At 47.5% G+C, this 26440-nt stretch overlaps 1 protein-coding gene across 1 annotated transcript in view; it reads right to left on the minus strand.

Annotated features, from left to right (window-relative positions):
• Positions 1 to 7721: 7721 nt before the first annotated feature.
• The window catches only part of Lexm (lymphocyte expansion molecule), a 29517-nt gene continuing 10798 nt past the window's right edge, over positions 7722 to 26440 (minus strand). Inside the window, exons 9-10 of the mRNA XM_028890034.2 lie at positions 26263 to 26396; positions 7722 to 8024 (exon numbers count right to left, since the gene is read on the minus strand). Of these exons, the coding sequence (XP_028745867.2) occupies positions 7952 to 8024; positions 26263 to 26396 (207 nt within the window). The 3' untranslated portion in view covers positions 7722 to 7951. The remainder of the gene's footprint in view (positions 8025 to 26262; positions 26397 to 26440) is intronic.

The following is a 26440-nucleotide window of genomic DNA, read 5'->3' on the forward strand; positions in this document are numbered from 1 at the left end:
GCAGGACTCCACAGCAGCTGGTGCCACTCAGCTCTGGCGCCCTGTCTACACACAAACACCCACAGACACGAGCTGAAAAATGCGTGGGGGAAGCGGGTAACCAAGGTGTTTCCATCGTTCCAATGAAGAAGTGATGTGAAGAGTCCCAGCGAGAGGTGGCAGCTCAGGTCGGGTGGGCACTGTCCTCAGGCACCAGACTTGTCGTCAGGAGGTCTGGCTGCTGTCCTGGCCCTGCGTCACTTGGTTGTGACCAACTGATTTTGACAAGCTCATTGCTCCTGTGTAGACTTTTCCTCATCTAAAAGCTGGAGGACCCACTCGCCCTCCAGCAGAACAGAATGCTCCCCTCCCTGGGCACTCGGCCAGCCTTCCTTACAGCCAGGTGTGCCCTCAGGGTTAAGTGGGTTTTTTTCTGCAGTGAATGTGGCTGTTCTCCCACAGTAGATGGATGCAAATACCAGAAGGGCAGGAGACGGGAGGGAAAGCCTCATCTCCGCATCCCGGGAGAGCCGCTCACCAGCTCCCGACTGTCCCTGAAGCCAGTGATAAACTTTTGTTATGACTGAGCCACTGTGGATTTGTAACTATTGTTTGAGCAGTCTGGCTCACCCCAGCTGCCTCCAGGGCTGTGAGGCTTAAAAGCCCGGAGTCAGGAGGATCAAGTTTAACTCCAAGATTTGCACAGATGTACACACGATGAGCATTTTACCAGAACATGTGAGGTAGGTGAACTGCATTGTGAAGCTCTCTTCAAGGAACCCTTTGGGAAATCCTTTCTTCAGTTTTACGGGTTGTGTATTTTAAACCTTTATTGTTCTGCTGCTGCTCAGCTTTCCGTCACTGTAACAAAATACCCGAGGTAGTCAGCTAATAAAGAGGAAAGGCGTGTTTCGGCTCCCATTTTCAGAGCTTTCACTCCATGACCAGTTGGGCCTGTGGTGAGAGCATATCGTAATGGGTGGGTGTGGCAGAGAAAGTGGTCACCAACCAGGGAGCAAAGAGAATACAACCAGGGAGCAAAGAGAATAGAGGAGGGAGTTGGGGATCGCTTAGTCCCCTTTACAGGCCTATCTCCAGTGAGCCAAAGGCCTCCTACTGAGACCTTCCCAATAGAACAAAAGCCTTTGACACATGGACCTTTGGAGACGTTCCAAGCCCAAACTACCACTAAAACAGAACTTTTGCATTTCAGCCCTGGACATCACCTAACATTTGGATGAGTGTCTTATTCAATTCTCGGTCTTGTAGCAGAAAGGGGGTGGGGTCTTAATTAGGGTTCCTGTTGCTGTAGAGGAGGAAAGGGTTTGTTTTACTCACACGTCCAGTGGTTCTCAGCCTTCCTAACGAACGCTGCAGCCCTTTAATACAGTTCCTCATGCTGTGGTGACCCCCAACCATAAGATTATTCTCGTTGCTATTTCATAACTAATTTTGCTTCTGTTATGGATCGTAATGTAAATATCTATATTTTTCGGTGGTCTTAGGCAACCCCTGTGAAAGTGTCATTCAATGCCGCCGCCCCACCCACCCCCCACCACCAAGAGGCTTGCAACCCACAAGCTAAGAACCAATGATATGACAGTTCATCAAAAGCAATGAAGGCAGAAATTCCTCAAGCAGGGCAGGATCCTGGAGGCAGGAGCTGATGCAGAGGCCATGGAGGGGTGCTGCTTACTGACGTGCCTATCATGGCTTGCTCAGCCTGCTTTCTTATAGAACCCAGGACCACTACCGAGGGCTGGCACCACCCAATGGGCTGGGCCCTCTCTCATCGACCATTAAGAAAATACCCTACCACTTGATCGTATGGAGGCCTTGTCTGAGTTGAGATTACCTCCTTTCAAATAACTTTAGCTTATGTCAAGTGGGGTACATTATCTTCCCCTTTAGACGTGAGGAAAAAGTGAGGCTCAAAAAAGGTTACGTGGGTTGCGTGTAGGCTGACAAAGGCTGTCTAGTCACATCAGAGTGCCGCGGGAGCCTGCACCACCCCAGAAGCTAAGAAAGGCGTTGGCCTGGTCAGGGGCGGAGTCACTGTAGAACTCCCAGGGGTGGAGGCTGCCCCTGGCAATCAGAGAATCATGTTCTCTCAGAAGATGTTGGAGGGGGGTGGGGGGCAGAACTCACACAGCTGAATCCTGCTCTGCCCATCACTATGATCCAAGGAAGTTTTTGTGTTTTGTTTTGTTTTTTTTTAAATGGGGCACTTCCTGTCTAGGCTGATACCTGTGATAGCTGGGCTCAGCGCTCCCTGGTAAGTTGGACCAGGACTCTATGTGTCATTCTGGCCAGAGTTGCTTCTTCCGGTGTCCCAGTTCTAGTTCTGAGCCTGAAACCAAGGACTGGGACCTGGGAGAGGCAGCCAGAGAAGAAGCAAGGGACCTTATCTTACTGTCAACTGGGTCATGGGCAGGGGTGCCAGGGTGTGTAAGAGGGAGACATTCAAGCCAGCGGCTGCTCACTGCTGACCTCCTGGAAGCCGAAAGTGGGAGACCTCATGTGCATGACCTTGGAACACTTAGGAACCCCACAAATCAAATCTGTTCTCTTCTGGGAAGGAGTACGAACAGTGGCAGACTGGGGCAATACAAATGCCACTGCCACGTCTCACCCTGAAGATGTCACTAGCTCAGTGGTGTGGGTGGCCTAGTCACCCGTTCCACCGTGGAACCTGGCAAGCTCTGCCAATCAAGCTTGCCGTAAGCTGGTGGTGTAGTCAGCTGAAATGGCAGGAAGGGGGAGGAGAGAGAGAGAGGCGCTTATTTCAAGTGTTGGCTTAAGACGGCTGTGCAGGCAGCCTTGGCCCAAGGTCTAGAGACCCAGGAGAGCTAGTGGTGCGGCTGGTTTTGAACTCTGTCCCCAGGCCATGACTTGACCTTGATCTGTCTTGCTATCAGATCATCTGTGGTTACCTGCAGAGCCCTTGACAAGATCGGGCCTATTATTCCCTTGAAGAAAGAGGCAGCATCATCAGAACCTAACCTATGATTCCAGGCCCCACTCCCCGCTGTCTCCCCGCTTCCTGTGATCTGGGGAGGTACTGGAGTCTATAAGGTGGAAGGCTGACAGGGATTCCAGTGACAGCTTTTCAGAGTTCCCAGGTCGGCATGGGACTTTGCTGTGATGTTGCTGCCTTTGAGTCACCCCCCTCCTGTAAGTAACCCTATGCTGCTGTTGGGAACCCTAACAAGCTCATTCGTTTATGAATTGGGCTTGAATGGAACAGCTTGTTTGGTCTGCTGATGTCCTACCTGGAGCAAATTGGTGTTTCTTTGCGCCTCTCCAGGAAAAGTAATAACAATTTCGGTTGAAAGAAAGAACTAATGCTTCCGCTCTAACACAAAGGTGGGAAAAGATGGTGGATGGCCCTGCTCCAGTCACTGGGCAGGAGGAGTGTCCTCACTCAGTCTTCAACACTCAAGGCTTCTGCTGACTGGCCAAGACCCAACTACCCGCATTAAGTAAGAAGATTGCAAATGACAAAGTAATGCTTATTACTCAAATGCCTGGATACCACATGACACAGACAAGTTGACACATACAATTAACTATCCCGGGCACATCATCCTGTTTTGTTCTGAGAGAGGCAGCTGTTGAACATTTCCTAACACACCATGTGGTGATATTTTATTCGCATGTTAATAAATAAAGTTTGCCTGGAGATCAGAGGAAATAGCAAGCCGTTTTAAGTAAACACAAAAGTCAGGCAGTAATAGCACATGCCCTTAATCCGATCACTTGGCAGGCGGGGTCTCTGTTCAAGGCCATACTAGGGAACAGAGCTAAGCGTGGTGACACACACCTTTAAACCCAGTACCAACCATAGAGACCTGGAGGTCTGTACAGACAGGCAGTGACAAGGAAGTGAGTTAGCTGGGCTAAGAGCCATGAGAGGGTAGAACAGCAAGGCAATAAAGGTGTGTGTAGACAGGAAACTCGCGATTCGGAAGCTGCGGTGTGGTGAGATAAGGTTAGCTGGTGGCTGTTCTGATTCCTCTGATCTCAGTCAGATTTTCACCCCTATTTCTGGCCCTGTGTTTTTTATTTAATAAGACTACTTAGAAATTTGTCTACACACCATGTATCAGATGTCTTCAGCACACACCTAAACGCAAGGTCAGCAGGAAGTGAGCCCACACCCCTAGCTCCAGACAGCCACCTCTCTGATTTACATCGCTGAAAGCATTCTACACCCCATCTATCCTCAGTTTGGTTGACTTCCCTTTCTCTGGATGAGTCTGCAGGGGTCTAAGAGAGTGGACCAGTAGGACCTGAGCAACAGGTAAATGGAAGAGGAGGAACTCCCAGAGCCAAGCTGGATACAGCACCTTTACCAGATACTTTACCAGAGTAAAGGATACAGCGGGGCCAGAAGTGGGTACCAGGCTTGCTTAGGCTTAGGCAGTTCTTACTAAGCTGCTCACAATGATGAGGGCCAAAGATCCAAACTCTGGATGAAAGGGGCCTCAGGCATGGTGGTACATGCCGATGATCCTGGCTACTCAGGGTGCTGAAGAGGACAGTCACTCAAGCACATGAGTTTAAGGCCACCCTGAGCAACATAACAAGACTGTTTAAAAACAATTGCTTTGGGATTGAGGCTATAGTTTAGTGGTAGTGTCTTAGGGTTACTAGTGCTGTGACAAAACGCCATGGCCAAAAGCCACTTGGGGAGGAAAGGGTTTATTTCATTCACACTTCCATATAACAGTTCATCATCAAAAGGAGCCAGGGCAGGAATCCACACAGGGCGCAGGATCCTGGAGGCAGGAGCAGAGGCAGAAGCTGTGAGGAGTGATGCTTGCTGGTTTGCTCAGCCTGACTTTTGTCTTTCTTTTTAAAGACAGGGTCACTCTTTAGCCCTAACTGTCCTGGAACTCGCTCTGTAGACCAGGCTGGCCTCAAACTCACAGAGATCCACCTGTCTCTACCACCCAAGCACTGTGTTTAAAGGCGTGGGCCACCACACCAGGCTTCAGCCTGCTTTCTTATAAAACTCATGACTCCCAGGGTGGCACTACCCACAATGGGCTGGGCCCTCCCACGTCATTGAGAAAATGCTTACATTCTTGGCCACAGCCCGATCTTACAGAGGCATTTTCTCAGTTGAGGTTCCCTCCTCTCAGACGACTCTAGCACATGTCAAGTTGACACAAAAACTTGCCAGCATCGGGAGAGTGTTGGCTTTGCATGCACACGGCCCTGGATTTCAGCCCTGGTGACGCTGTGGACTCCCCAAGAACGCACTGCAGAGCGTTCATAGCGATCAACCTGTTACCCTCGGCTGGTAAGAAAAACACAGCTCTGTGTTTAGGAAAGGAAAGGTGCTGGGCAACTTCCGTGAATGTGTGCCAGTCTGAACCTCACTTTCTCTGTCACATAAACAGCCATACAATGTCATGCTCAGTTCTGCCAAAGGATCGCCCGTACCCACCTGTTCCTGTGCACTAGCTGGTCACTAGGATTTAGACTAGGACTGGACTGCCTTCATGAGATGCCCAACTCATTGTATCAGGGGGGTGTCCACATTGTGCGGTCTGATAGCATGACTTCAAAGGGGCAACTTCTCCCTGCTCAGGACGTCTCACAACCTGGCAGGATTCCACACCTGAGTGACGGAAATTGCTGGGCAATTAGAGAGATGCTAGAACCTGATGCAACTGTTGTAAGATTTATGTGTCTGACATTCATTCAGCCCGGCTCCTCAGAGACGGAACTAGCATGGATGGTTACTAGATGTTGATGTGCTGCTGGCTATGAAGCTCTTTGTTCCCCCCAAACAAATCATTCAGGAAAAGTCCAGCCTATAATCAATACGGAGCTGCTTGGAGTTTTGTGGGCAGAGCCAGGACCCACCCTCATGACCACCTCCAGGCTGGCCTTCTCCATGGGTTGCTAGAGGCCTCAGAAGGGCCCAGGCTCCAAACCTCAGCTCTCAGGTGTTTGCTCAAGCCCTGTCCAGGTGGAAGGCTAAAGACGAGAAGCCTCACATCCGCTTCACACCCAAAGGAGTCATTCACAATCGGGGACAGGTGCAACCATTGCCGGGAAGTAGAGGAGTGGTCTCCAAACTGAGGTGCCCAAACCAGGGTGTGAACTAACCACCCACTGGGCTGTCAGAAAAGATGTCAGTGTTCATCTTGGTATGTCCCCTCCCAGACGCCAACCCCAACCCTGAGCTAAAGACCTGAGTACAAGTGGGTTACTAGGAGGTAAAGAAAACCCCGGGAGGAACGTGGGGAGGAATAGGGCGGCAGTGAGCGCTCTCAGTCAGCTTGCCCTGTGGGCAGCTAGGGTCACCTAGGCCTGTGGAGAACACACTTCAGTTCTGCCTGAGCACCGAGAAGCTGGGGATTTTGATGTACCAGCTCCTGCCGGTATGGTGTCCCTGGGACTTCTCGTAAAGCCTGCTCTGGCAGTCTGACGAGCCTGTAAGAGGTGGGAATCCTATAGCACACGTGACTTTCGTAACACGTGCAAGCTCACCGGTTACCTCCGGGCCAAGTGTTTAAACCAACTTCCCAGGGTTCTCACCTACAAAGGCAAGGGTTTCCAATCTGCTCACCTTTTCTATGGTGATGGCAAGTGCTAGTGATACAAGAGCTGGCCAAAATATTTCCTAAAATGCACTCATTCTATAAGGTAGTCTTTTTGAAGTTTTACTACAGTTATTTTTTTTTTTTTTTTTTTTTTTTTTTTTGGTTTTTTGAGACAGGGTTTCTCTGTGTAGCTTTGCGCCTTTCCTGGATCTCACTTGGTAGCCCAGGCTGGCCTTGAACTCACAGAGATCCACCTGCCTCGGCCTCCCGAGTGCTGGGATTAAAGGCGTGCGCCACCACCGCCCGGCCACTACAGTTATTTTTTAACTTTCAAAAAAGATTTTTTTTTTTTTTTTATTTTATATGAGACCCAAGACCCGCAGAAAAGCTGGATGCTATGATGTGTGCTCTAACCCCAATAGGCAGCATCAGGGGCTCCCTAGCTGCTACAGATGACATTTTAAATTTCAATGTGCAGCGCTGTGTTTCTAGTGTATGGAGAGTTCATCGGATAGACTGATCTTATTTCCTGTTACCTTGCTGAATTAACTGTCAGCCCAGTTTGAAGAGTCAGCGGGGTCAGCTTTTACAGAGAGGATCCAGTTATCTCTGTGAATAGAGACACTTTCCCTCCGCCCACAACAGCCTCCTGAGCACAAGTGAGGCCGCAACTGGGGAGACAGAACCCGCTCAGGAGGAAGGATCTACTGTGCTTTATTATGTGAGGTCTGTGGCTGAGTCCACTGGGTCCCAGCACCCTCTTCTCTGGGGACAACCCCTCCCCCCACCTCCACTCGGCTCTCATTGATGTAAACAGCGAAGAAAGCAAGGCAGGAAGTTGTCACTCGGCCCCCACAGACCCACCTGACTATACTTGTGTGTCCACAGTGCTGACTCTGGGGTACAGAGGCTCTTTCAGTTGCTGGCCCCTGCCTGGAGATCAGCAGTCTCCTCCTTGCAGGAAGCCCTGTTGAGCTTCCAGAAGCATCCTAGCGTGGAGGTGGGGTGTTCCTGCAGGGGCCTAGACTGCTGCATGGCAAATGTTCCCCTCCCACCTCCTCTGGGACAATGGGCTGGGTACCCACGCTCTGGCTTAACAGTGGAAGGTTTCCAGGGAGTCACCCACATGCCCCTCTCCCCCCCACCTACTGTCTGGCTCCCAAATTCATGCCACCAGCTGACTGGAATGCTCAGGACAATGGATCTCTTGTAACAAGATACCTGGCCCCCCACTGTCCCAGCAGACTCTGTGACTTTGGGCCACAGGGCCACCGCAAAGATGACCCTCCTGGTCTCTCCCCTCCCCCAGGCATTCTCCGAGACCCCTGCTTCCTTTCCCATCCTCCCATGCCAAGATTTCTCTTCAGGCCTTGGGCCCTCTGGTCGCATCAGGTGGTCCTCCTCGTGTGGCTTTAAGGAACAGGATCTGAATTATAATCCACAGTTGGAGGGCACTTGCCCTTTGTAAAAGGTGTAATCCGTTCCCTGTAAAAAAAAGAAAGAGAGAAATATGGACACGATCCCTCACAAGACGGTGAGTTCCTCGTCCGTGGGTGGATGAGTAGGTGGCTGTTAGCTGTGCATCACAGGGAAATCCTACCTTGGTTGAGAGGCCAAGATTCACCTCCAGAAAGGACCCCTTTCCAAGGAAGGGATCTCTACTTTGTACCCATTTCATCGCAGTCAGAATGTCTTATAAGAATTCCAAGGGAAAAACAGATAAAATCTAACTAGACTAGCCAGAATCGGTGAGGTCCAGCCTCAGCAAGAGACTCTGACTCAATAAAATAAAGCAGAGAATGGTCGAGGAAGACACCCCATATAAACTTGAGGCCTCTACACAGATACAAACACATGGGCACGGGCACGTGCGCGCAAACACACACACACACACACACACACACACACACACACACACATTTTATACACATGCAAAACAGACAGGAAAAAAACAAAAAACAACCGAGCAAGCTGGGCGTGGTGGCACATGCCATCTCAGTACTTGGGATGTAGAGGTGGCAAGTTTGGCCAACCTCAATTACACGGTGAACTTGAGGCCAGTCGGAGCTATGTGAGACCCTGTCTAAAAATGAAAGAAAAGAAAACTAGCCACTGATGTACAGTGGCTCATGCCTGGAGCCTCAGTACCTGGGAAGCTGAGGTAAGGGGATCACCATCAGTTTGAGGCCAGCCTGGGCTACATAATGAGTTTCAGGACAGCTTGGGTTACAGAGTGAGTCCTCTCAAAAATCAAATAAACAAACAAAACCATAGCATCTGGAAGATAATACAGCCCTGCCCTGACAGGGAAACTGAGGCCTAAAGAGAGGAGGGCAAGCTTGCATGAGGTCACCTAAGGCCAGGATCAGGGTCAGAACTCAGGGCCAGCACCCCTGAGCTTCCAACCTCAGTCCCATGCTCCTTCCACCATTTAGATAGTGAGCCAGGAGTCGAACACCCTGCCCCTGCTCAGGACTGTATCTCCATCCTGCAAGCAACTTGATTTTCTTATAGGAACCCCTAGCTACCCGTGACCAACCGCAGCTAGCGGCCATTGTCACATGCGTCACACTCTCAGTGACTGCCTGTTTTCCCCACTGAACAGGCAGGGTCTCCATGGAGACAGGGCTGTGGTTGTTACATGCTTTTGTTCCGAACCCTCAGTCATGACCCGGGGCTGCGTGGCTATGCTACAGATCGTAGTCAAAGGATGAAGGAGGAGAGGGCTCACCAGAGTAAAGGGGCCTCTCCTGCCACCCGTGGGTCCGTGTCTCAGGTCTCTGCACCCCTCCCTAGACCCTCATTGCTCGGCTAGACTTTGAGACAGAATCTTTGTCTCTGTCCCCCCCCTCTCCATCTACCCACCTAAAGCACAAAAGTTGCTTCCCGCTAAAATCCTTAGGAGTACCTGGGAGACAGTATTCACTTGTATTCGTAACTACAATGTCTAAGAAAGGACTTAGGGCGATAATATTTAAAAATTTTTCAAAATGTGGGGTCAGAGAGATGGCTCAGAGCTGAATGCAGAGGGGTCCACATTCAGTTCCCGGCATTCACATCAGAAGGCTCACAACCATAAATAACTCCAGCACCTCCCCTCCCCATGATTGGAAGCCTCCAGCCCCTGTGGGCACCTGCACCCCTGTGGGCACCTGCACCCACATGAGGGCACCTGCACCCCTGTGGGCACCTGCACCCATGTGGGCACCCCTGTGGGCACCTGCACCCCTGTGGGCACCTGCACCCATGTGGGCACCTGCACCCCTGTGGGCACCTGCACCCATGTGGGCACCCCTGTGGGCACCTGCACCCCTGTGGGCACCTGCACCCATGTGGGCACCCCTGTGGGCACCTGCACCCATGTGGGCACACCCACAGACACAGATGACACAGACACATAGGTAAAAATTGAAAATAAAGACAAAGAATTCTCCAAACATAATATAAGCTATATATATATATATATATATATACACACACACACACACATACATGCAGCCTGCTCTTTAAAACGAATAAATAAAAAGCGTTGAAAATACTTTAGCAAAGAAGTGAAGAAATGTTCAACATCCTGTCATGAAGAGATGCAAATTCGAACCATGGCGAAACAATTAGAACGACAAAATTCAGACTGCGACGTGACCACCGATGTGGTGGGGCTGGGCTGCGGCTCAGTGGTAGAGTGCTGTCTAGCATACACGAGACACAGGGTTCAATCCCCAGCACCACCAAACACAACACAAAAACAAACCAGGGCGTGATGCAAGCAAACCCTCACACATTGCTGGTGAAATGCAGACAGAGACCGCTGTGTGTGCCTCTGCCAAATGACCTAAAACGTCCCATTTTGGGCCAGTTACCGGAAAGAAATGAAAACCTGGCTATACAGAGCACTGTATGAGCTCCTGAAGGCAGCTTTCATAAACAACAAGATGGGAACAAAAGGCAGCCTATCCACACGCTCGGACACACCGGCAGCGGGGGAACAATCCGCCGCTGCAACGCGGGCAACTTCAAGAGCACTGTGTAAAACTAAAGGGAAAGATGCATCCGTGCATGGTCGATTCTGTTCGGGAACGGCAAACACATTAGTCATCGGCGTGGACACAGTGCCTCGACACAGGCAGCGTGTGGTTTCACAACTGTGTGCACTTGTCAAACTCAGAAACCGGGAGCCGAAGAGACGGCTCCATGAGTGAAGTGCCTGCCATGCATACAAGATGACTTGGGTTTGATCCCCAGCACCCACATAAGAAGGTTATCCCAGCATGCACTTGTGATCCCAGCATGCACTTGTGATCCCAGCATGCACTTGTTAGTTATCCCAGTCCTGCAGAGGTGGAGACAAGCAGATCTCAGGCTTGCTGGCCAGTCAGCCTAGCCTAGTGGGTGAGCTCCAGATGGACGACAGACAGATCCCATCCCCCAGATAAGGTGGACAGTATTCCTGAGAAATGACACCAAAGTCTGTCCCTCTAGCTTCCACATGCACAAACACATTTTTCAAATTAGGGGCTAGACAATGGCTTAGTGGTTGTCTTAGTGAGGGTTTCTGTTGCTGTGGAGAGACACCATGATCACAGCAACTCTTATAAAGGAAAACATTTCATTGGGGCTGGTTTACAGTTTCAGAGGTTTAGTCCATTATTGTCAATGGTGGGAAGCATGGAGGCATGCAGGCAGACATGGTGCTGGAAGGAGCTGAGAGTTCTACATTTTGATCCACAGGCAGCAGAAGGAGGTCATGTGCTACACTGGGCAAAACTTGAGCATATAAACCCTCAAAGCCTGCCCTCACAGTGACACACTTCCTCCAACAAGGCCACATCTCCTAATAGTGCTACGTTCTATGGGCCAAGCATTCAAATACATGAGTCTATGAGGGCCATACCTATTCAAGCCACCACAGTGGTTCAAAGCACACACTGTTCCTGAAGAAGACAAAAGTTCAGTTTCTAGCACCTACACTGAGTGGCTCACAAACGCCTTTAACTCCAGATCCAGGAATCAGACGCCCTCTTCTGGCCTCTGTGGGCACTGCACTCACATGCACAAACCGACTCTCAGCTATGCATATACATACATAACTAGAAATTAGAAATAAGAAATAATTTTAAACCTCATAAACTGCATGCCTGAGAAAGGACTTTTATGTATGCAAGTAATACTATTATAAATCTGACTTTTAAGGCTGGGTGTGGTGGCACAGGTCTTTATTCCTAGCATTCAGGAGACAAAGTCAAGGGGATTTCTATGAGTTATAGGCCATCCTGGTCTACATAGTGAGACCTTGTCCAAAAAACAATAATAATTAGTAAATAAAAATATAAATAAGTCGCCGGGTGGTGGTGGCACACCCCTTTAATCCCAGCACTCAGGAGGCAGAGCCAGGCAGGTCTCTGTGAGTTCGAGGCCAGCTTGGTCTACAGAGTGAGTTCCAGGACAGGCACCAAAACCATACAGAGAAACCCTGTCTTGAAAAACAAAAACAAAAAAAATCCAAAATGTGTGTGTGTGTGTGTGTGTGTGTGTGTAAATAAATCTGACTTTTATGAAAAGCCATGGCTTCTTACAGAACAAATCCAAGTATTTTAGCTCCATGTCCAAGGCCTTTAGTGACCACTGAACCATCCTTGCCCTGGTCTCACTGTCACTTACCCACTGCACACACCATTCCCAGTGACACCCTCTGGGTTCAGATTAGGGTTCAGGAGTACAGGGAGGGGCTTCCTAGAGTCCCTCTTTCCGACTCCAACACCCAAATCTCTCACCAAACAGTATATGCAAATGTACAGGAAGTGCAGAAAAGTGAGCATGTGGGGGGGGGGGAGCATCAGCATTCATCTCTCTCTGCTTCCTAATGGGGAGACAATGTGACCAGGTGCCTCACCCGCCTGCTGCCACAGAAGAGCCGTTCCCACCAATGTCTTCTCAAACGATGGACTATGTCACCAACTCCAAGTCATGGTGACCCCTCCTTCCTCAAGTCACTTTTGGCAGGGACTTTCTTACGGCAATGAGAAAAGTAACTATATAAACACATCGACATTTAAAACACTGTGTATACTGTAAACATGCCCCAAGAACGTAAGAATTTATTATTACTGTAAACAAGGAGCAATTATGGCTCCACTTTGGGACTTTTTAGGTAGAGAATATGTATTTTTAGCTAGAATTCTGAAAGAACTGTGTATCTTCAGTGTTTTGGCAGAAGCGTATTAATGATTCCATTTCCTTTGAAATTTATCAAAAATAAAAGATGATTAAGAGGGACTGAAGAGAAGGCTCAGTGGTTAAAAACATGTGCTGCTCTTACAGAGGATTTGAGGTTAGCCCCCAGCACCCACATCCAGTGGCTCATAACCACTTGTAACTCAAGCTCCAGTAGATCTAATGCCCTCTTCTGGCCTCCACAGGCACTGCACCCATGTGCACATACCCACATACAAATGCAAAAACACATATAATTTAAATTTTTTATATTTTAAAGATGTCTAATAGACAGAGTGACAGACAGACGATATGCCATTAAGCATTAAAACCTTAGTACTGTGATCATTTTGTATAATAATAATTTTGTATGTAAAAGAGAGTACAGGCACATGGATGCTGTGTCATACGTCAAAGGCAACTTTCTTAAGTCTCTTGTCTAATTCCACCATGTAAGCACTAGGGACTGAACTCAGGTCATCAGGATTGGCAGCAAGTGTTTTTCCCCATGAGCCATCTCACCAGCCCAAATAAAATCTAAATGATGTATGGGTGTAGAGGTGTGCAGTATAAAATCCTTTTAACTTTTCTACATGTTCAAATTTTTTTCATAAAATAAAAACAAAAGAAAGTGTAAATTTCTGCCAAAAAAACAAAACAAAACCCAGAAGTGTCTCAAGTGTTTTTTGTGGTGTTTTCAAGATGCTGGCCCATTTCATTAATGAATGTGTTGGCTCATCATTTAACAAGTGTTCATGAGCTCCACCTCTGAGTATCAGCAAGACACTGGAGCAAGGGAACAGGACACTCCGTTCAGTTTCACTGTGGGCACGTGAGGAAGCCACAGTACCACAGAGATGCATGTGGTGCCCTGGGATGTACAAGAGGCTAAGAATAAAGAGACATTGTCTAGAAAATCAGGGAAGCTTTTGTATTTATACTGAGCTGTGGCTGATACATAGGCGTTTCCCAGATAAACACTAGAACAGCCATGTACAGTCAATGGCCTTAGGATTAGGCCAGTAAGGGAGATGCCAGGCTGGCATTGGTCCACATGGCTAGAGAGTGGGCCAGCTAGAGTTTCCTTTGTTTGTTTGTTTGATTGGTTGGTTGGTTGGTTGGTTTTGAGACAGTGTCTTACTATGCAGCCTTGTATGGCCTAGAGCTTAGTATGTAGACCAGGCTGGCCTCAAATTTAGCAATCCACCTACCCATTGCTGATATTAAAGGTGTACACCACTATACCCCAACAGGGTTTTAGAATCCTAGATAAGAGCTGGATGTGGTGTTACATGCCTTTAATCCCAGCACTTGAGGCAGAGGTGGGTGGATATCTGTGAGTTTGATGTTAGCCTGGTCTACATATTTAGTTCCAAGCCAGTCAGGGCTACATAGAAAGATTCTGTCTCAAAAACAGAAATGTTGTGGGGTATCCACCAGACAAGACTACTTGGACACAGGTTCAAACCAATAGAAACTCTACACTAGCCAGCCATTGACTACACTGAGTGTTCGGGACCCAAGTGCAGTCCTGAGCCTTTCTCAGGGTGCGCCCTGAAGCACAAAAAGCACATCCTGGGCTGACACACCTCAGTTAGCAAGAATAGTTAGCCGGAAGCAGAACTATAGAAACCAAAAAGCAAGGCCAGTCCAGGGAGGGACTTTCCCAGAGCTATGAACTTTGATGGATTCCGTCTTGCAGGTGGCGCTCCCTACATGCTGGGTTCCAAGGCCGAACTGGTGCTTCCATCATGGAGTCAGTTATATAAGGTCTCGGGGACTGTAACAAAATAAACTAAAATCTCCTAGCCAAAAGATCCAGAAAGGTAGCCAGATGGAGGTCTGTTGTCCAGCTAACACACTTATGAAGGACCTACTATACACACAGTTGAAAGGACCTACTCTACACACAGTAGAACAAAAAGCAGCCTTTCCCACACAGGACTTAAATCAGAGGTTAGCTGATTGGAAACTCAAGACCCAGTGGGTCCAGCCCAAGAACAAGCAGCTGAGATCTGGAACTGAGACTGAGTAAGATTCAATGGCCTCATATTCTACACCTCTCTTCTCTCATGCACGCTCTCCCTCACCTGGACTAGAGACAGCGTGCTGGTAAAGGACGTGTCTCACCACCCATGGACTCATTTTTTATTATTATTTTTTTAAGACAGGGTTTCTCTGTGTAGCTTTTGGTGCCTGTCCTGGATCTCGCTCTGTAGCCCAGGCTGGCCTCGAACTCACAGAGATCCACCTGGCTCTGCCTCCCGAGCGCTGGGATTAAAGGTGTGCGACACCACTGCCCGGCTCCGCGGCCTCATTCTAACTTGGCCCAGGAAATGAAAATAATGCACAAGACCAGAGGCAGAGGCACACACTCCGTTCCCTGCATTGTCTCTGCTCTCCTGCAGGACTTGGCAAATCCCTTCATGCACCGATTCAAACCATGCTTGCTCGAGTCATAAGATGGGGAAATGGCAGGCCAACCACTGCTATAGCACCTCTGCTATCTGTGGCCTTACACATTTCACAACCACAAGTACGCAGGAGCACAGCCACCACCCTGAAAAATGGCGGACGTCAACATAAAAGGGTAGTAAGGATCCAGTGAGAATCCCTCCCCCATCCAGTTTCTATTCATTTTTACTGCTTATTCCTGCTGGTTATAGTGTTCTAATTTAAAAAGTGTGTGTGTGTGTGTGTGTATACATATACATGGATATAACTGCATGTTGAGCCCAGAAGAGGGTATCAGATCTCCTGGAGCTGAGGGGGTTACAGAAGATTGTGAGCCACTTGGTACATGGGAGCTGGAACTAAACTCCGGTTCTTCAAAAGAGCAGCAAGTGTTCCTAACTACTAAGCCATCTCTTCGACATGCTTTTCTAAGTCAAGTGTAAATGTGTGTTTGTGTAGGAGTATGTGTACTTGTGAGTGCAGATGCCCAAGGAGTCCAGAAGAGGGCCTCAGATCCCCTGGAGTTAGAGTTACAGAAAGTTGTAAGCCACCGATGTGGGTGCTGGGAACCAAGCTTGGGTCCTCTGCAATTACACCAGCTCTTACCTGCAGAGTCATCCCTCCAGCCCCTCCCCCTCCTGCTGCTCACAAGAAGCAGTCACAGCCCAGGGTCTTCCTGGGCCAGATGCTTCGGCTGTATTTCACAGGTTTGTATCTACAGTTCTCGTTGGAATTATTTTCTAAACAGTTCAAAATTTCAAACTTGATTTTTCTCTCAGACTTAAGAGCTGTTTAGAGGTGTGCTTGCTTGTCTGTTTGTTTTTAAACAGGGTCCGACTATGTAGCCTCTGGCTGACCTGAAACTTGCTATGTAGTCCAGGCTGGCCTTGAATTTATAGAGATCTACCTGCCTCTTCTGGGGTTAGAGACATCTGTCACCACACCTAGCCCGAAGAGGACTTTCTCTCCTGAAAATGCACTACAATAAAAGTAAAGTACTACAGATCTTAAAGCTAATGCTGGCCAGAGCTGAAGTATGCTTTTTCTTGTACACTGGACTTCTTTACCTTCTAGCCTCACGGCTGACCTGCATGCCAGCTTAACTCAAATGGCATGGCATTTTCTCTCCCACCTATGAATCTAGAATAAACTTTTCTCTAAAAATAAAACAAAACTCTTAAAGCATAGACTCACGAGAACAAACAGATGGAAGAATCAATATGCAAAAAAAAATATTTTGTGAGTAGAAAAGTGGATGGAAAAGAGGTAACAGAGCAGATCCAAGCCCCGAGTCAGTAGAGGATAAAGCGAAGAAATTTCCCACTCAAAAAGACTAGAGCGCTGGCAGCATCAGGTGCCGCAGGAAATGGGGATGAAATAGAAACTGAAAACAGGAACAGTTAGAAAGCCTGGAGAGTGTCCGTTTCCTACCCGACTCTCAGCAGCCAGAGAGGTGCCTGGGAGCGTGTTTACATGGTGTTTTAAAGGTCGATGTGTTTATATAGTTACTTTTCTCGCTGCCGTAAGGAAGTCCCTGCAAAAGTGACTTGAGGAAGGACAGGTTTACCGTGACTTGGAGTTGGTGACATAGTCCATCGTATGAGAAGACATTGGTGGGAACGGCTCTTCTGTGGCAGAGGGCGGGTGAGGCACCTGGTCACATTGTCTCCCCAATCAGGAAGCAGAGAGAGAATGCTGGTGTTCAGCTTGCTGAAGACTGAAGATTTATTCTTGGAAACTGAGGTTCTCCGTTCACAATGACACCAGCCAAGTACTCCATCTATCTGTCTGTCTGTCCATCTGTCATCCATCCATTCAGTAGCAGGGTTGTGATGTATAATTAGGTTGTAATTAGCTCATGATATAGCCCAAGATGACTTTGATCCTCCTGCCTCAGCCTCCTCAATGCTGGGATTATAGGTATGCACCACCATGCACAGCCCATGTGCAACATGTTAGTTTTATTGTTGTTTTGTAAAAAATTGTTTTTATTTTATATGTATGAGTGCTTTGACTATATGTATATGTACCATGTGTGTGCCTGGTGCCCGTGGAGTCCCCAAGAGGGTGTTAGATCCCGTTGAACTGGAGCTACAGATGGCTGTGAGCCACTATGTGGGTGCTGGGAACCAAAACCAGGACCTCTGCAAGAGCAGCCAGTGCTCTCAACTGCTGAACCATCTCTGCAGCCCAATGAGCACCGTGCTGTAAAATTTGGATTAAATGGAAGTTGAATGACTGACTATTGAGTCTAGCCTCTTCCCCTTCACTTACATGGAAGAACTTGGGCAACCAGGCTTAGATGCCCAAGAAAGCTTTCTCAGGCCAAGGCCAAGAACAAAGACCTAGCAACAACGACACCAGAAGACACCTCCAACAAGGTCACAGACACTTGCTCTTCTGTGGCAGCATCCATTATCAGAAAGCACAGAGGGACCTCCTGAGGAGTTTCTAGTGGGACAGGCATGCCAAGCCAGGGATAAGAAGACACCGTGGGAAATCTCCAACACAAGATGGAAGTCAAAACAGAGAGCGAAAAGGATCGGGCAGAGAGACTCTATCAAACAAATGTATCTCCATATTTTTTAAGGGTGAGGAAGCAGGGCTTCCATAAAATAAGGGCATGCCGCCATTAACAGAAACATCAAGAAAGCAAAAATGTGGAGGTTGAACTAGGAAGGCGAAGACGACATTTGCAGTGGGTGAGGGACTATTTCCACTCACCGGGAAACAGAAGCACCCAGGACAGGACAGAGCAGGCTTCGCCAGTGACCACTTGATGAAAGAGCGTCACAGAATGTGGACTCTCTCACACCTCCTGACCTCCCTCCTGGAGGGGCACAGTCCTCCAGTCCCAGGAGTCCGGGTGGAGTCAGGGCTTCCCAAATAATGCCCCGGAAGCCCGAGGGAGAATCTTCTCAGCTAGACAAGCTGACATCCCCAGGGACCCTCTAAGTAGCATTCACAAGACCTAATTAAGCTTCACGTCGTTCATGTCCTTGTAGGGATATAAATTATTCTCCTCTTACAGACTGGAAAACTGAGGATTAGAAGAAAAGGGGGTGAGTCCTGCCTGGAGATGGCACTGAAAAAAAATTCTTTTATCTATCTATCTATCTATCTATCTATCTATCTATCTATCTATCTATCTATCTATCTTTTATTTATTTATTTTTATTTTTTATTTATTTTTATTTTTTGGTTTTTTGAGACAGGGTTTCTCTGTGTAGCCCTAGCTGTCCTGGAACTTGCTCTGTAGACTAGGCTGGGCTTACACTCACAGAGATCCACCTGCCTCTGCCTCCCAAGTGCTGGGATTAAAGGCATGCTCCACCACCATCCAGCAAAAAGAACTCTTAGGTTGTGTCTATTTCAAGAATTCCTGTTTTGCTCTATTTGCAGGCTTTTTGTTTTTGTTTTTGGCTATAAAAAGAATCTTTATCCTAGCACTTGGGAGACAGATACAGGAGGACCAGGAATTCAGGATCACCCTCAGCCACAAACTGAGTTTGAGATTAACTCAGCTACACAAAGTCTTATCTCAAAACAACAACAAAAATAAATAAATAAATAAATAAATAAATAACATACACAAAAAATTTTGATAAAAATCAAACAGTTCAGAAACAAACTTTCATAGCCTTTTTCTCTAGATACAACTGTGGTCAGAAGTTTGATGCTCTGACCAGTGAGATGGCTCAGCAGGTAAGGAACTTGCTGCCAAGTCTGAAGACCTGAGTTCAATTCCCAGGGATTCACATGACAGAAGTCAAGAACTGACTCCCACGTATGTGCCAGGGCACACACATGTCCTTACACATGCACAGATAAGCAAATAAAAAATTTTCTGCTTGTTTTTCATATTAAGCTTTCTAAGCATATGCCTATGCATCTTTTAATTTAATTTTGTTTTGTTTAGTTTGGTTTGGTTTGGTTTTTGTTTGTTTGTTTTTGCTTTTGTTTTCAGTACATAGTTTGGCTGTCCTAGAACTTACTATGTAGAGCAGGCAGGCCTTTAACTCACAGAGATCCTCCTGCCTCTGCCTCCCAAGTGCTGGGATTAAAGGTGTGAGCCACTATGCCCGGCTAATTTAATTTTTAAACAATCTTTGAGCTGGTAGGATGGCTCAATGGCTATATGAACCTGGCTACCAGTTCAACCGCATAACCCATAACACACATAAAGATAAAAGAGAACTGACCCCCAAAATTATCCTCTGACCACCATCTATGCATGTCACACACACATACACAAAGTTTTTAAAAAGAATAAAATGAGCAGATGTCCTCCAGGTATTTATTAGATATTGAACGTGCCCCCTGCATCCCTCTTCCCTCAGTCCTCTACATTTTAACTTACCCACTTTGTTCCTTAAGGCAATTTCTCTTTTACTATAGTTTTATATATACATACATGATTTTATGCGACCATAAAAAACCTTAGGGACTACAAATGAGAGAAAATATACAATATTTGTCTTTTTTTTTGGGGGGGGGGTTTCGAGACAGGGTTTCTCTGTGTAGCTTTGCGCCTTTCCTGGGACTCACTTGGTAGTCCAGGCTGGCCTTGAACTCATAAAGATCCGCCTGCCTCTGCCTCCCGAGTGCTGGGATTAAAGGCGTGCGGCACTGCTGCCGCTGCCGCCGCTGCCGCCACCGCCGCCGCCGCCGCCGCCACCACCACCACCACCACCACCACCACCACCGCCCGGCCAAATATTTGTCTTTTATAAGACTGGCTTAAGGGCTAGAGAGATGGCTCAGAGGTTAAGAGCACTGACTGTTCTTCCAGAGGTCCTGAGTTCAATTCCCAGCAACCACATGGTGGCTCACAACCATCTGTAATGAGATCTGGGGCCCTCTTCTGGCCTGCAGGGATATGTGCAGGCAGAACACTGTATACATAATAAATAAATAAATCTTAAAAAAAAAGAATTTTAAAAAAAACTGGCTTAATTCACTCAATATCCATGTATCTTAAATTGGGTCATTATTCTTTTACCAAAATATTCGTATGTATTTACTCTTTCAGATAAAGTTTATAATAAATTTATCGTGTCCTCCTCTGCCCAGATCTTTATGATGTAATCTTTTTTTAATTTTGCGTGCATTGGTGTAAGGGTGTCTGATCCCCTGGAACTGGAGTTACAAACAGTTGTGAGCTGCCATGTGGTTGCTAGGAATTGAATCTAGGTCTTCTGGAAGAGCAGCCAGTGCTCTTAACTGCTGAGCCATCTCTCCAGGCCCCTAGGATGTGATTTTTTTTTTTTTCCGGAGCTGAGGACCGAACCCAGGGCCTTGCACTTGCTAGGCAAGTGTTCTACCACTGAGCTAAATCCTCAACCCTAGGAAGTGATTTTTAATGGGATTAAATGTGTACAATGAGAACAATGACTGTTTTTCTTTTTTTTTCTTTCTTTTTTTTTCTTTCTTTTTTTTTTTTTTTTTGGTTTTTTTGTTTTGTTTTTGGTTTTTGTTTTTTTGAGACAGGGTTTCTCTGTGTAGTTTTGGTGCCTGTCCTGGATCTCGCTCTGTAGCCCAGGCTGGCCTCTAACTCACAGAGATCTGCCTGGCTCTGCCTCCTGAGTGCTGGGATTAAAGATGTGAGCCACCACTGCCTGGCTCAATGACTGTTTCTCATCCATGAACATGGTATTCTCCCTGGTTATGCGAGTCCACTATCCTTCAGTAGAGGTTCCAATCACTGTCTTTATGTTAACTCTGCCGTATTAACTTTACTCCATTCCACTTCATCCTTGGTGCTGTTGATGAGAGTGGGATCTTTTCTTTTCTCAAGCCACGAGTGTGTCAGGAGAGGGAATTACTCATTACATACTTTAATGAACTTGCCTTTCTGTTTTAGGGTATGTTTGACACAGGGTCTCTCTATATATACTCTATATAGGCCTGGCTGTGTTGACCAGGCTGGCCTTGAACTCAGAGATCCACCTGACTCTGCCTTCTGAGTGCTGAGATTACAGGCGTGCACCACCACCACCACCACCTAACTTTGAACTTGCCTTTTTTTTTGAACTTGCCTTCTTGACTTTACAGTTTTAAAATTAACTGTCTTCAGAATTTTTCATCAACACATAGATCATTAAAATCATGATAATTTCTCTCTTCTTGACCAATATTTGTATTTCTTATTTCTTTTCCTTGTCTAACTACATGTCCTAGAACCTTCAGAGAAATCCTGAGTAATGGGGCTGAGGAGATTGCTCAGTGGTTAAAGCTCTTGCCTCACAAGGGCAAAGACCAGAGTCTGGAAACCCAGACCCCACATGAGTAAGTGCTGGGTGGGAGTGGTGGCCTGTTTGTTTTCAGTCCTAAAAGGCAGAGACATGGGATGCCAGAGCAAACTGGCTAGCAGGAATATTCATATCTATGAGTTCTGAGTTTGATTGAGAGGCCCTACTGTGGCAGTTTGATGAAAATGTCCCCATAGGCTCAGGGACTGGCACTGTTGGGAGGTGTGGCCTTGTTGGAGTATGCTTGGTGGAGGTGAGTCACATGTGTGTGTGTGGGCGGGGCTTTAGGTCTCAGACGCTCAGGTCAGGGCTAGTGTGTCTCAGCCTCTTCCTGCTGCCTATGGATCCAGATGTAGAACTCTCAGCTCCTCTCCAGCACCATGTCTGCCTGCATGCTGCCATGTTTCCTGCCATGATGATAATGGACTAGACCTCTGAACTGTAAACCAGCCTCAATTAAATTCCTTATAAGAGTTGCTGTGGTTACGGTGTCTCTTCACACAATAGAAACCCTACGACAGCTCCCTTGAGGAGTAAGGACGGATGAGGATGCTTCCCTGCACCCAACCTCCAGCCTCCACATCCATGCACACACATGTGCACTCACACTGACCCCTACACATGCACTCACATGTGCATGCACCCCCACACTCCCACATGTATTATGCACATGTGGTGAGCATGCACACACGGGAACTCACATCCACACTTCCACATGTACATACACACATGTATGTGCAACCCACACACACCACACATCCCTACATGCATATACACACTTGTACACTCACACCCAGACCCCACATGCATGCACACACAAGTGCACACCCCACTCTCACATATATGCACATACATGCACACACATGTGCATGCACACCGTTCCCCACATGCACACACACACACACACACACACACACACACACACACACACACCCCTTTGATCATTTGATCATCCAGGCATGACTTTTTCTAGGCTCCCAAATCCTCACAGGGGCCTGACATGGGAGAATAGTCGCCGACCTAGAAGAGGACAGACTGGCTTCTAGTCCTCAATCTGCTGCTCACCAGCTGTGTGACTTTGGGCAACTTACCCGCTTCCTTCTTCTCTCTGGTCTGGGTTTAATATGTGTAAAATAAGACCAAGCACCTTGGCCAGAAAGGTGACAAGTGTTTTTATACACTAAAAGTATTAGTGTTCCTTAATGACTTAATGGTGGAGGGCTAGAAAGAGGGTTCAGCTCTTAAGAGAACTTGCTGCTCTCGCAGAGGACCTGGGTACAGTTCCCAGCACCCACGCGGCAGCTCACAGCCATCTGAAATCTCCAGCTTCAAGCAATCCGATGCCCTCTTCTGACTTCCACAGGCACCAAGTACGCACATGCTGCACACACATCCATGCAGAACACTCATACACATAAAATAAATCTTTTTTATTCTAAAATTGCAGGTGATATGTACATTTATTTCCACTCCCACCTGAGATCCACCAAAATGTGTTTAAAGGAATTCTTAAAGACTAGGGAAACTATAGAGAAAGGGGAGGAATGAGGGGACTCAGGGTTTTGGGGGGGGGGTAACTGTGTGAGGAAATGGACAGAGAAGGCTGTGAAGATGAAAAGAGAGATCTGGGCCAGGAGGAAATGCAGCCCCTGCCACAGACCCCAGGGAGGCCCAGGAAGTGCAGACAGCAGGCCCAAGACCAACAGAGAAGATGGAGATGGAGAGCTGTACCAGCCCACACTGGCTCCTCACCTCCTTCTTCCCCACCTGACACAGACAGCAAGCAGGTTAGCTTGTGGGAAGGTTCCGGGCAGGGGCTGGCCCCTGGCAACAGCAGACGGCAGAGGACCAAGGAAGGGGAGGAGCGCAGTCGTCAGGAGGAGCCCAGCCTTCCTCCCCAGAGCACTCACACTGCACCAGCCTCACCCAGAACGGAAGATTCTCCTCCAGGAAATCCCAGTGGTCCCAGGGAAAGCCCTGGAGGCGTGACAGGTGAATGATGGATCCCGTCAGGCCCTCCCCCATTAGACTTATAGGGGCATTTGCAGTGTGTTTCTCTTGAATGTGAGTGAACAAGGGAAGAAAAAGGAAGAGCCCAGAAGAGCCGGAGACAACACACTTAGGAAAAACTGTAGTATCTCCTTGATTAAGAGAGTGTCCTTGGATAAGAAAGCATCCTACGTCAACAGCACAGAACTACTCTGTGAAATAAAAAAGAGCAGGTGATAAGACAGAAAGGCTCTTGGAGATTAAAAATATGATAGAATCGGGGCTAGAAAACTAGGACCAGGGAATCTTATCAGAAAGAACAGAAAAGGCAGACATAGAAGAAAAAAGAAAAGAAAACAAGAAACTAGGAGCCAGGGAGATGGCTCAGCGTGTAAAGTTCATCCAAACTCCAGTCCTTCCAAGTGTGAGGACAGGAGTTTGGATCCTCAGAGTTCAGGTGGTGGTGACAGTCTCCTGTAATCACAGCTGCTGTGGGATGTCTTTCTGTACACTGTGAATATGTGTTGCTCTGATTGGTTGAGAAATAAAGCTGCATTGACCTATGGCGGGGCAAGATGGAACCAGGCAGGAAGATCCAAGAGATAGTGGAAGGAGAAAGGAGAGGCAGAGTTGACGCCAGCCGCTGCCAGGAAAAGCAAGATGTAAAAGTAAGTAAGTAAGCCATGGCTATGAGGCAACTTAAAGATTAGTAGAGAGGGGTCAAGTTATAAGAGCTAGCTAGCAAGAAGCCTGCCATAGGCCATGCAATTGGTAATTAATACTAAGCCTCTGAATGATTATTTTATAAGCAGCTCTGGGATCTTGGGAATAAGCGAGACCGGAGAAACTTCCGGCTACACACACAGTACTTGGGAGCAGAAAGGGGAGGTAGGAGAGGGAGTCCTTGAGCTAACCCACCAGCTTGACTAGTTGATGCAGGAGTTCTAGATTCCACTGAGAGACCCTGCCTCGGTAAATCAAATCAAGACACTGACATCAACTTCAGTCTTGACACACATGTGCACATGTATGCACATACATGTACATATACATGGACCTACACACATTCTCATATGCATACACACACACACATACACTACATACATGTATACATGTAAAAAAAAAAACCCAAGAATGCCACATAAAGACATCTGACAAATTTCTAAAAGAGAGAAGAAAAGGGGGGCATTAGAAATCATCACAGACAAAACCTCAAAATCAAACTTCCCCAGAGGAGAAGGACCTGAGCTTCCAGATGACTGGAACACACCAATTGCCCAGCACAATGCTTGAAAATAGACTACAGTACAGCACATCACCATGAAGATTCAGAGCACCAGGGACAAAGAAGGTCCTGGAAGTTTCCAGAAAGAAACATGCAGGTCACATGCACAAGCCAGAATGATATAGAACCAAGCTGGGAATTAGAAAGCATGCAGCAAAGCCTTCCAAATCCTGAAGGAAAATGAATCCCAATTTGGTTATTTCCAACCAGACTATGGATCAGTTGTGAAGGCGAGGAAAGTAAACAGCATTTTCACATGTGAAATCTATTAAAACTCTTACTTTCCACTGCCCTGTCTCAAGAACCCCCAAACAAAGGATTAAATCAAGAAAGACTATTTTTACACAAATAATACCATCATAAATTACATTTAAAAACTAGAGATGGGGCTGGAGAGATGGCTCAGAGGTTAAGAGCACTGGCTGTTCTTCCAGAGGTCCTGAGTTCAATTCCCAGCACCCACATTGTGGCTCTCACAGCCATCTGTAATGAGATCTGGCTCCCTCTTCTGGCCTGCAGGGATACATGCAGACAGAACACTATACATAATAAATAAATAAATCTTTAAAAAAAAAAAAAAAAAACTAGAGATGGCTCAGCAATTAAAGGGCTTGGTTGCCAGAAAAGCATGAGGACCAGAGTTGGGATCCCCAGAATCCCATGTTGGGTGGGTAGAGTAGCCTAACTCTAATGCTCACCTAGGGAAATGGACAGTGGGGATCCCCAGAGCAAGCTCACCAGCAAGAACATGTGTATCAGTGAGCTCTGGGTTTGATTGGGAGACCCTGCCTCAATGAAAAAGGTGGAAGAGAACTGAAGAATGAATCTCAATATCAACCTCAGGTCTCCACATGCATAGGCACATACACACCCACATACATGCTTAAACATGCTTACATGCACACCCACACACACATGAAAAATGAGAAAAGAAACAAACAAATAGATCTCTGAGCAAATCATCTGGTGCCCAGCACCGGGTCCTCATAATGTCCATTCCATAACTTCCCAGAAAGAAAACACTGAATTCTAAAGTGCTTGTTCCATCAAATTCAAGCAAATCTACCATGGAAATTCTATTTAAGCCAACAGTCTCTTAGATCAATAAAACATGGCCATTGCTGATATCTGAGACTTCATCGTTTGCCACGGGGTTTCATGTGCCCTTCATGCTTAGGCTTCACGGTGCCCTAAAATGACTTTTACTAACCCTTGACAAACACCAAAAACCTGGGGTTCTGTGAGATGCGAGCACCTAGGGCTAAACCTGGTGGTAGAGGACTGAACCAGGAGCCTTTTCCTCACCCTAGACTGATCACCCCATCTTCTCAGCCATCCGCTCACTTAACAGCGGAAGGACACAAAGCCCAGCTCAGCTCCCACAGCCAGTACGTGCTGAACCAAGATCTAAACTGAATGTCTCCGGGGTCTCTTGGGTGTGGCTGGCATGGGAACCGAGCATGCCCCTCCTCCAGGCCACCCAGGGTCATACTCCCTCCCCTCAGTCCCCTCCAGGAGCTACAGCTACACTCACTGCAGGAGGTGGTCTCGGCTTGGGTCTTGCAGGTAGCGCTTGGGTCCGTTCAGGAACAGAGAACGGTATCGCTGCCGGCTGTCTTTGGTCTCCATTAGCGTGGTGTTGAGGTAGCGGCCTACCCCAACTGGGTTCTGTGCAGGGAGAATACAACAGGATGTTAGTGAGCATGGCTTGG

This window comes from Peromyscus leucopus, chromosome 2 (assembly GCF_004664715.2).
Source record: "Peromyscus leucopus breed LL Stock chromosome 2, UCI_PerLeu_2.1, whole genome shotgun sequence".
Lineage (NCBI taxonomy): Eukaryota > Metazoa > Chordata > Mammalia > Rodentia > Cricetidae > Peromyscus > Peromyscus leucopus.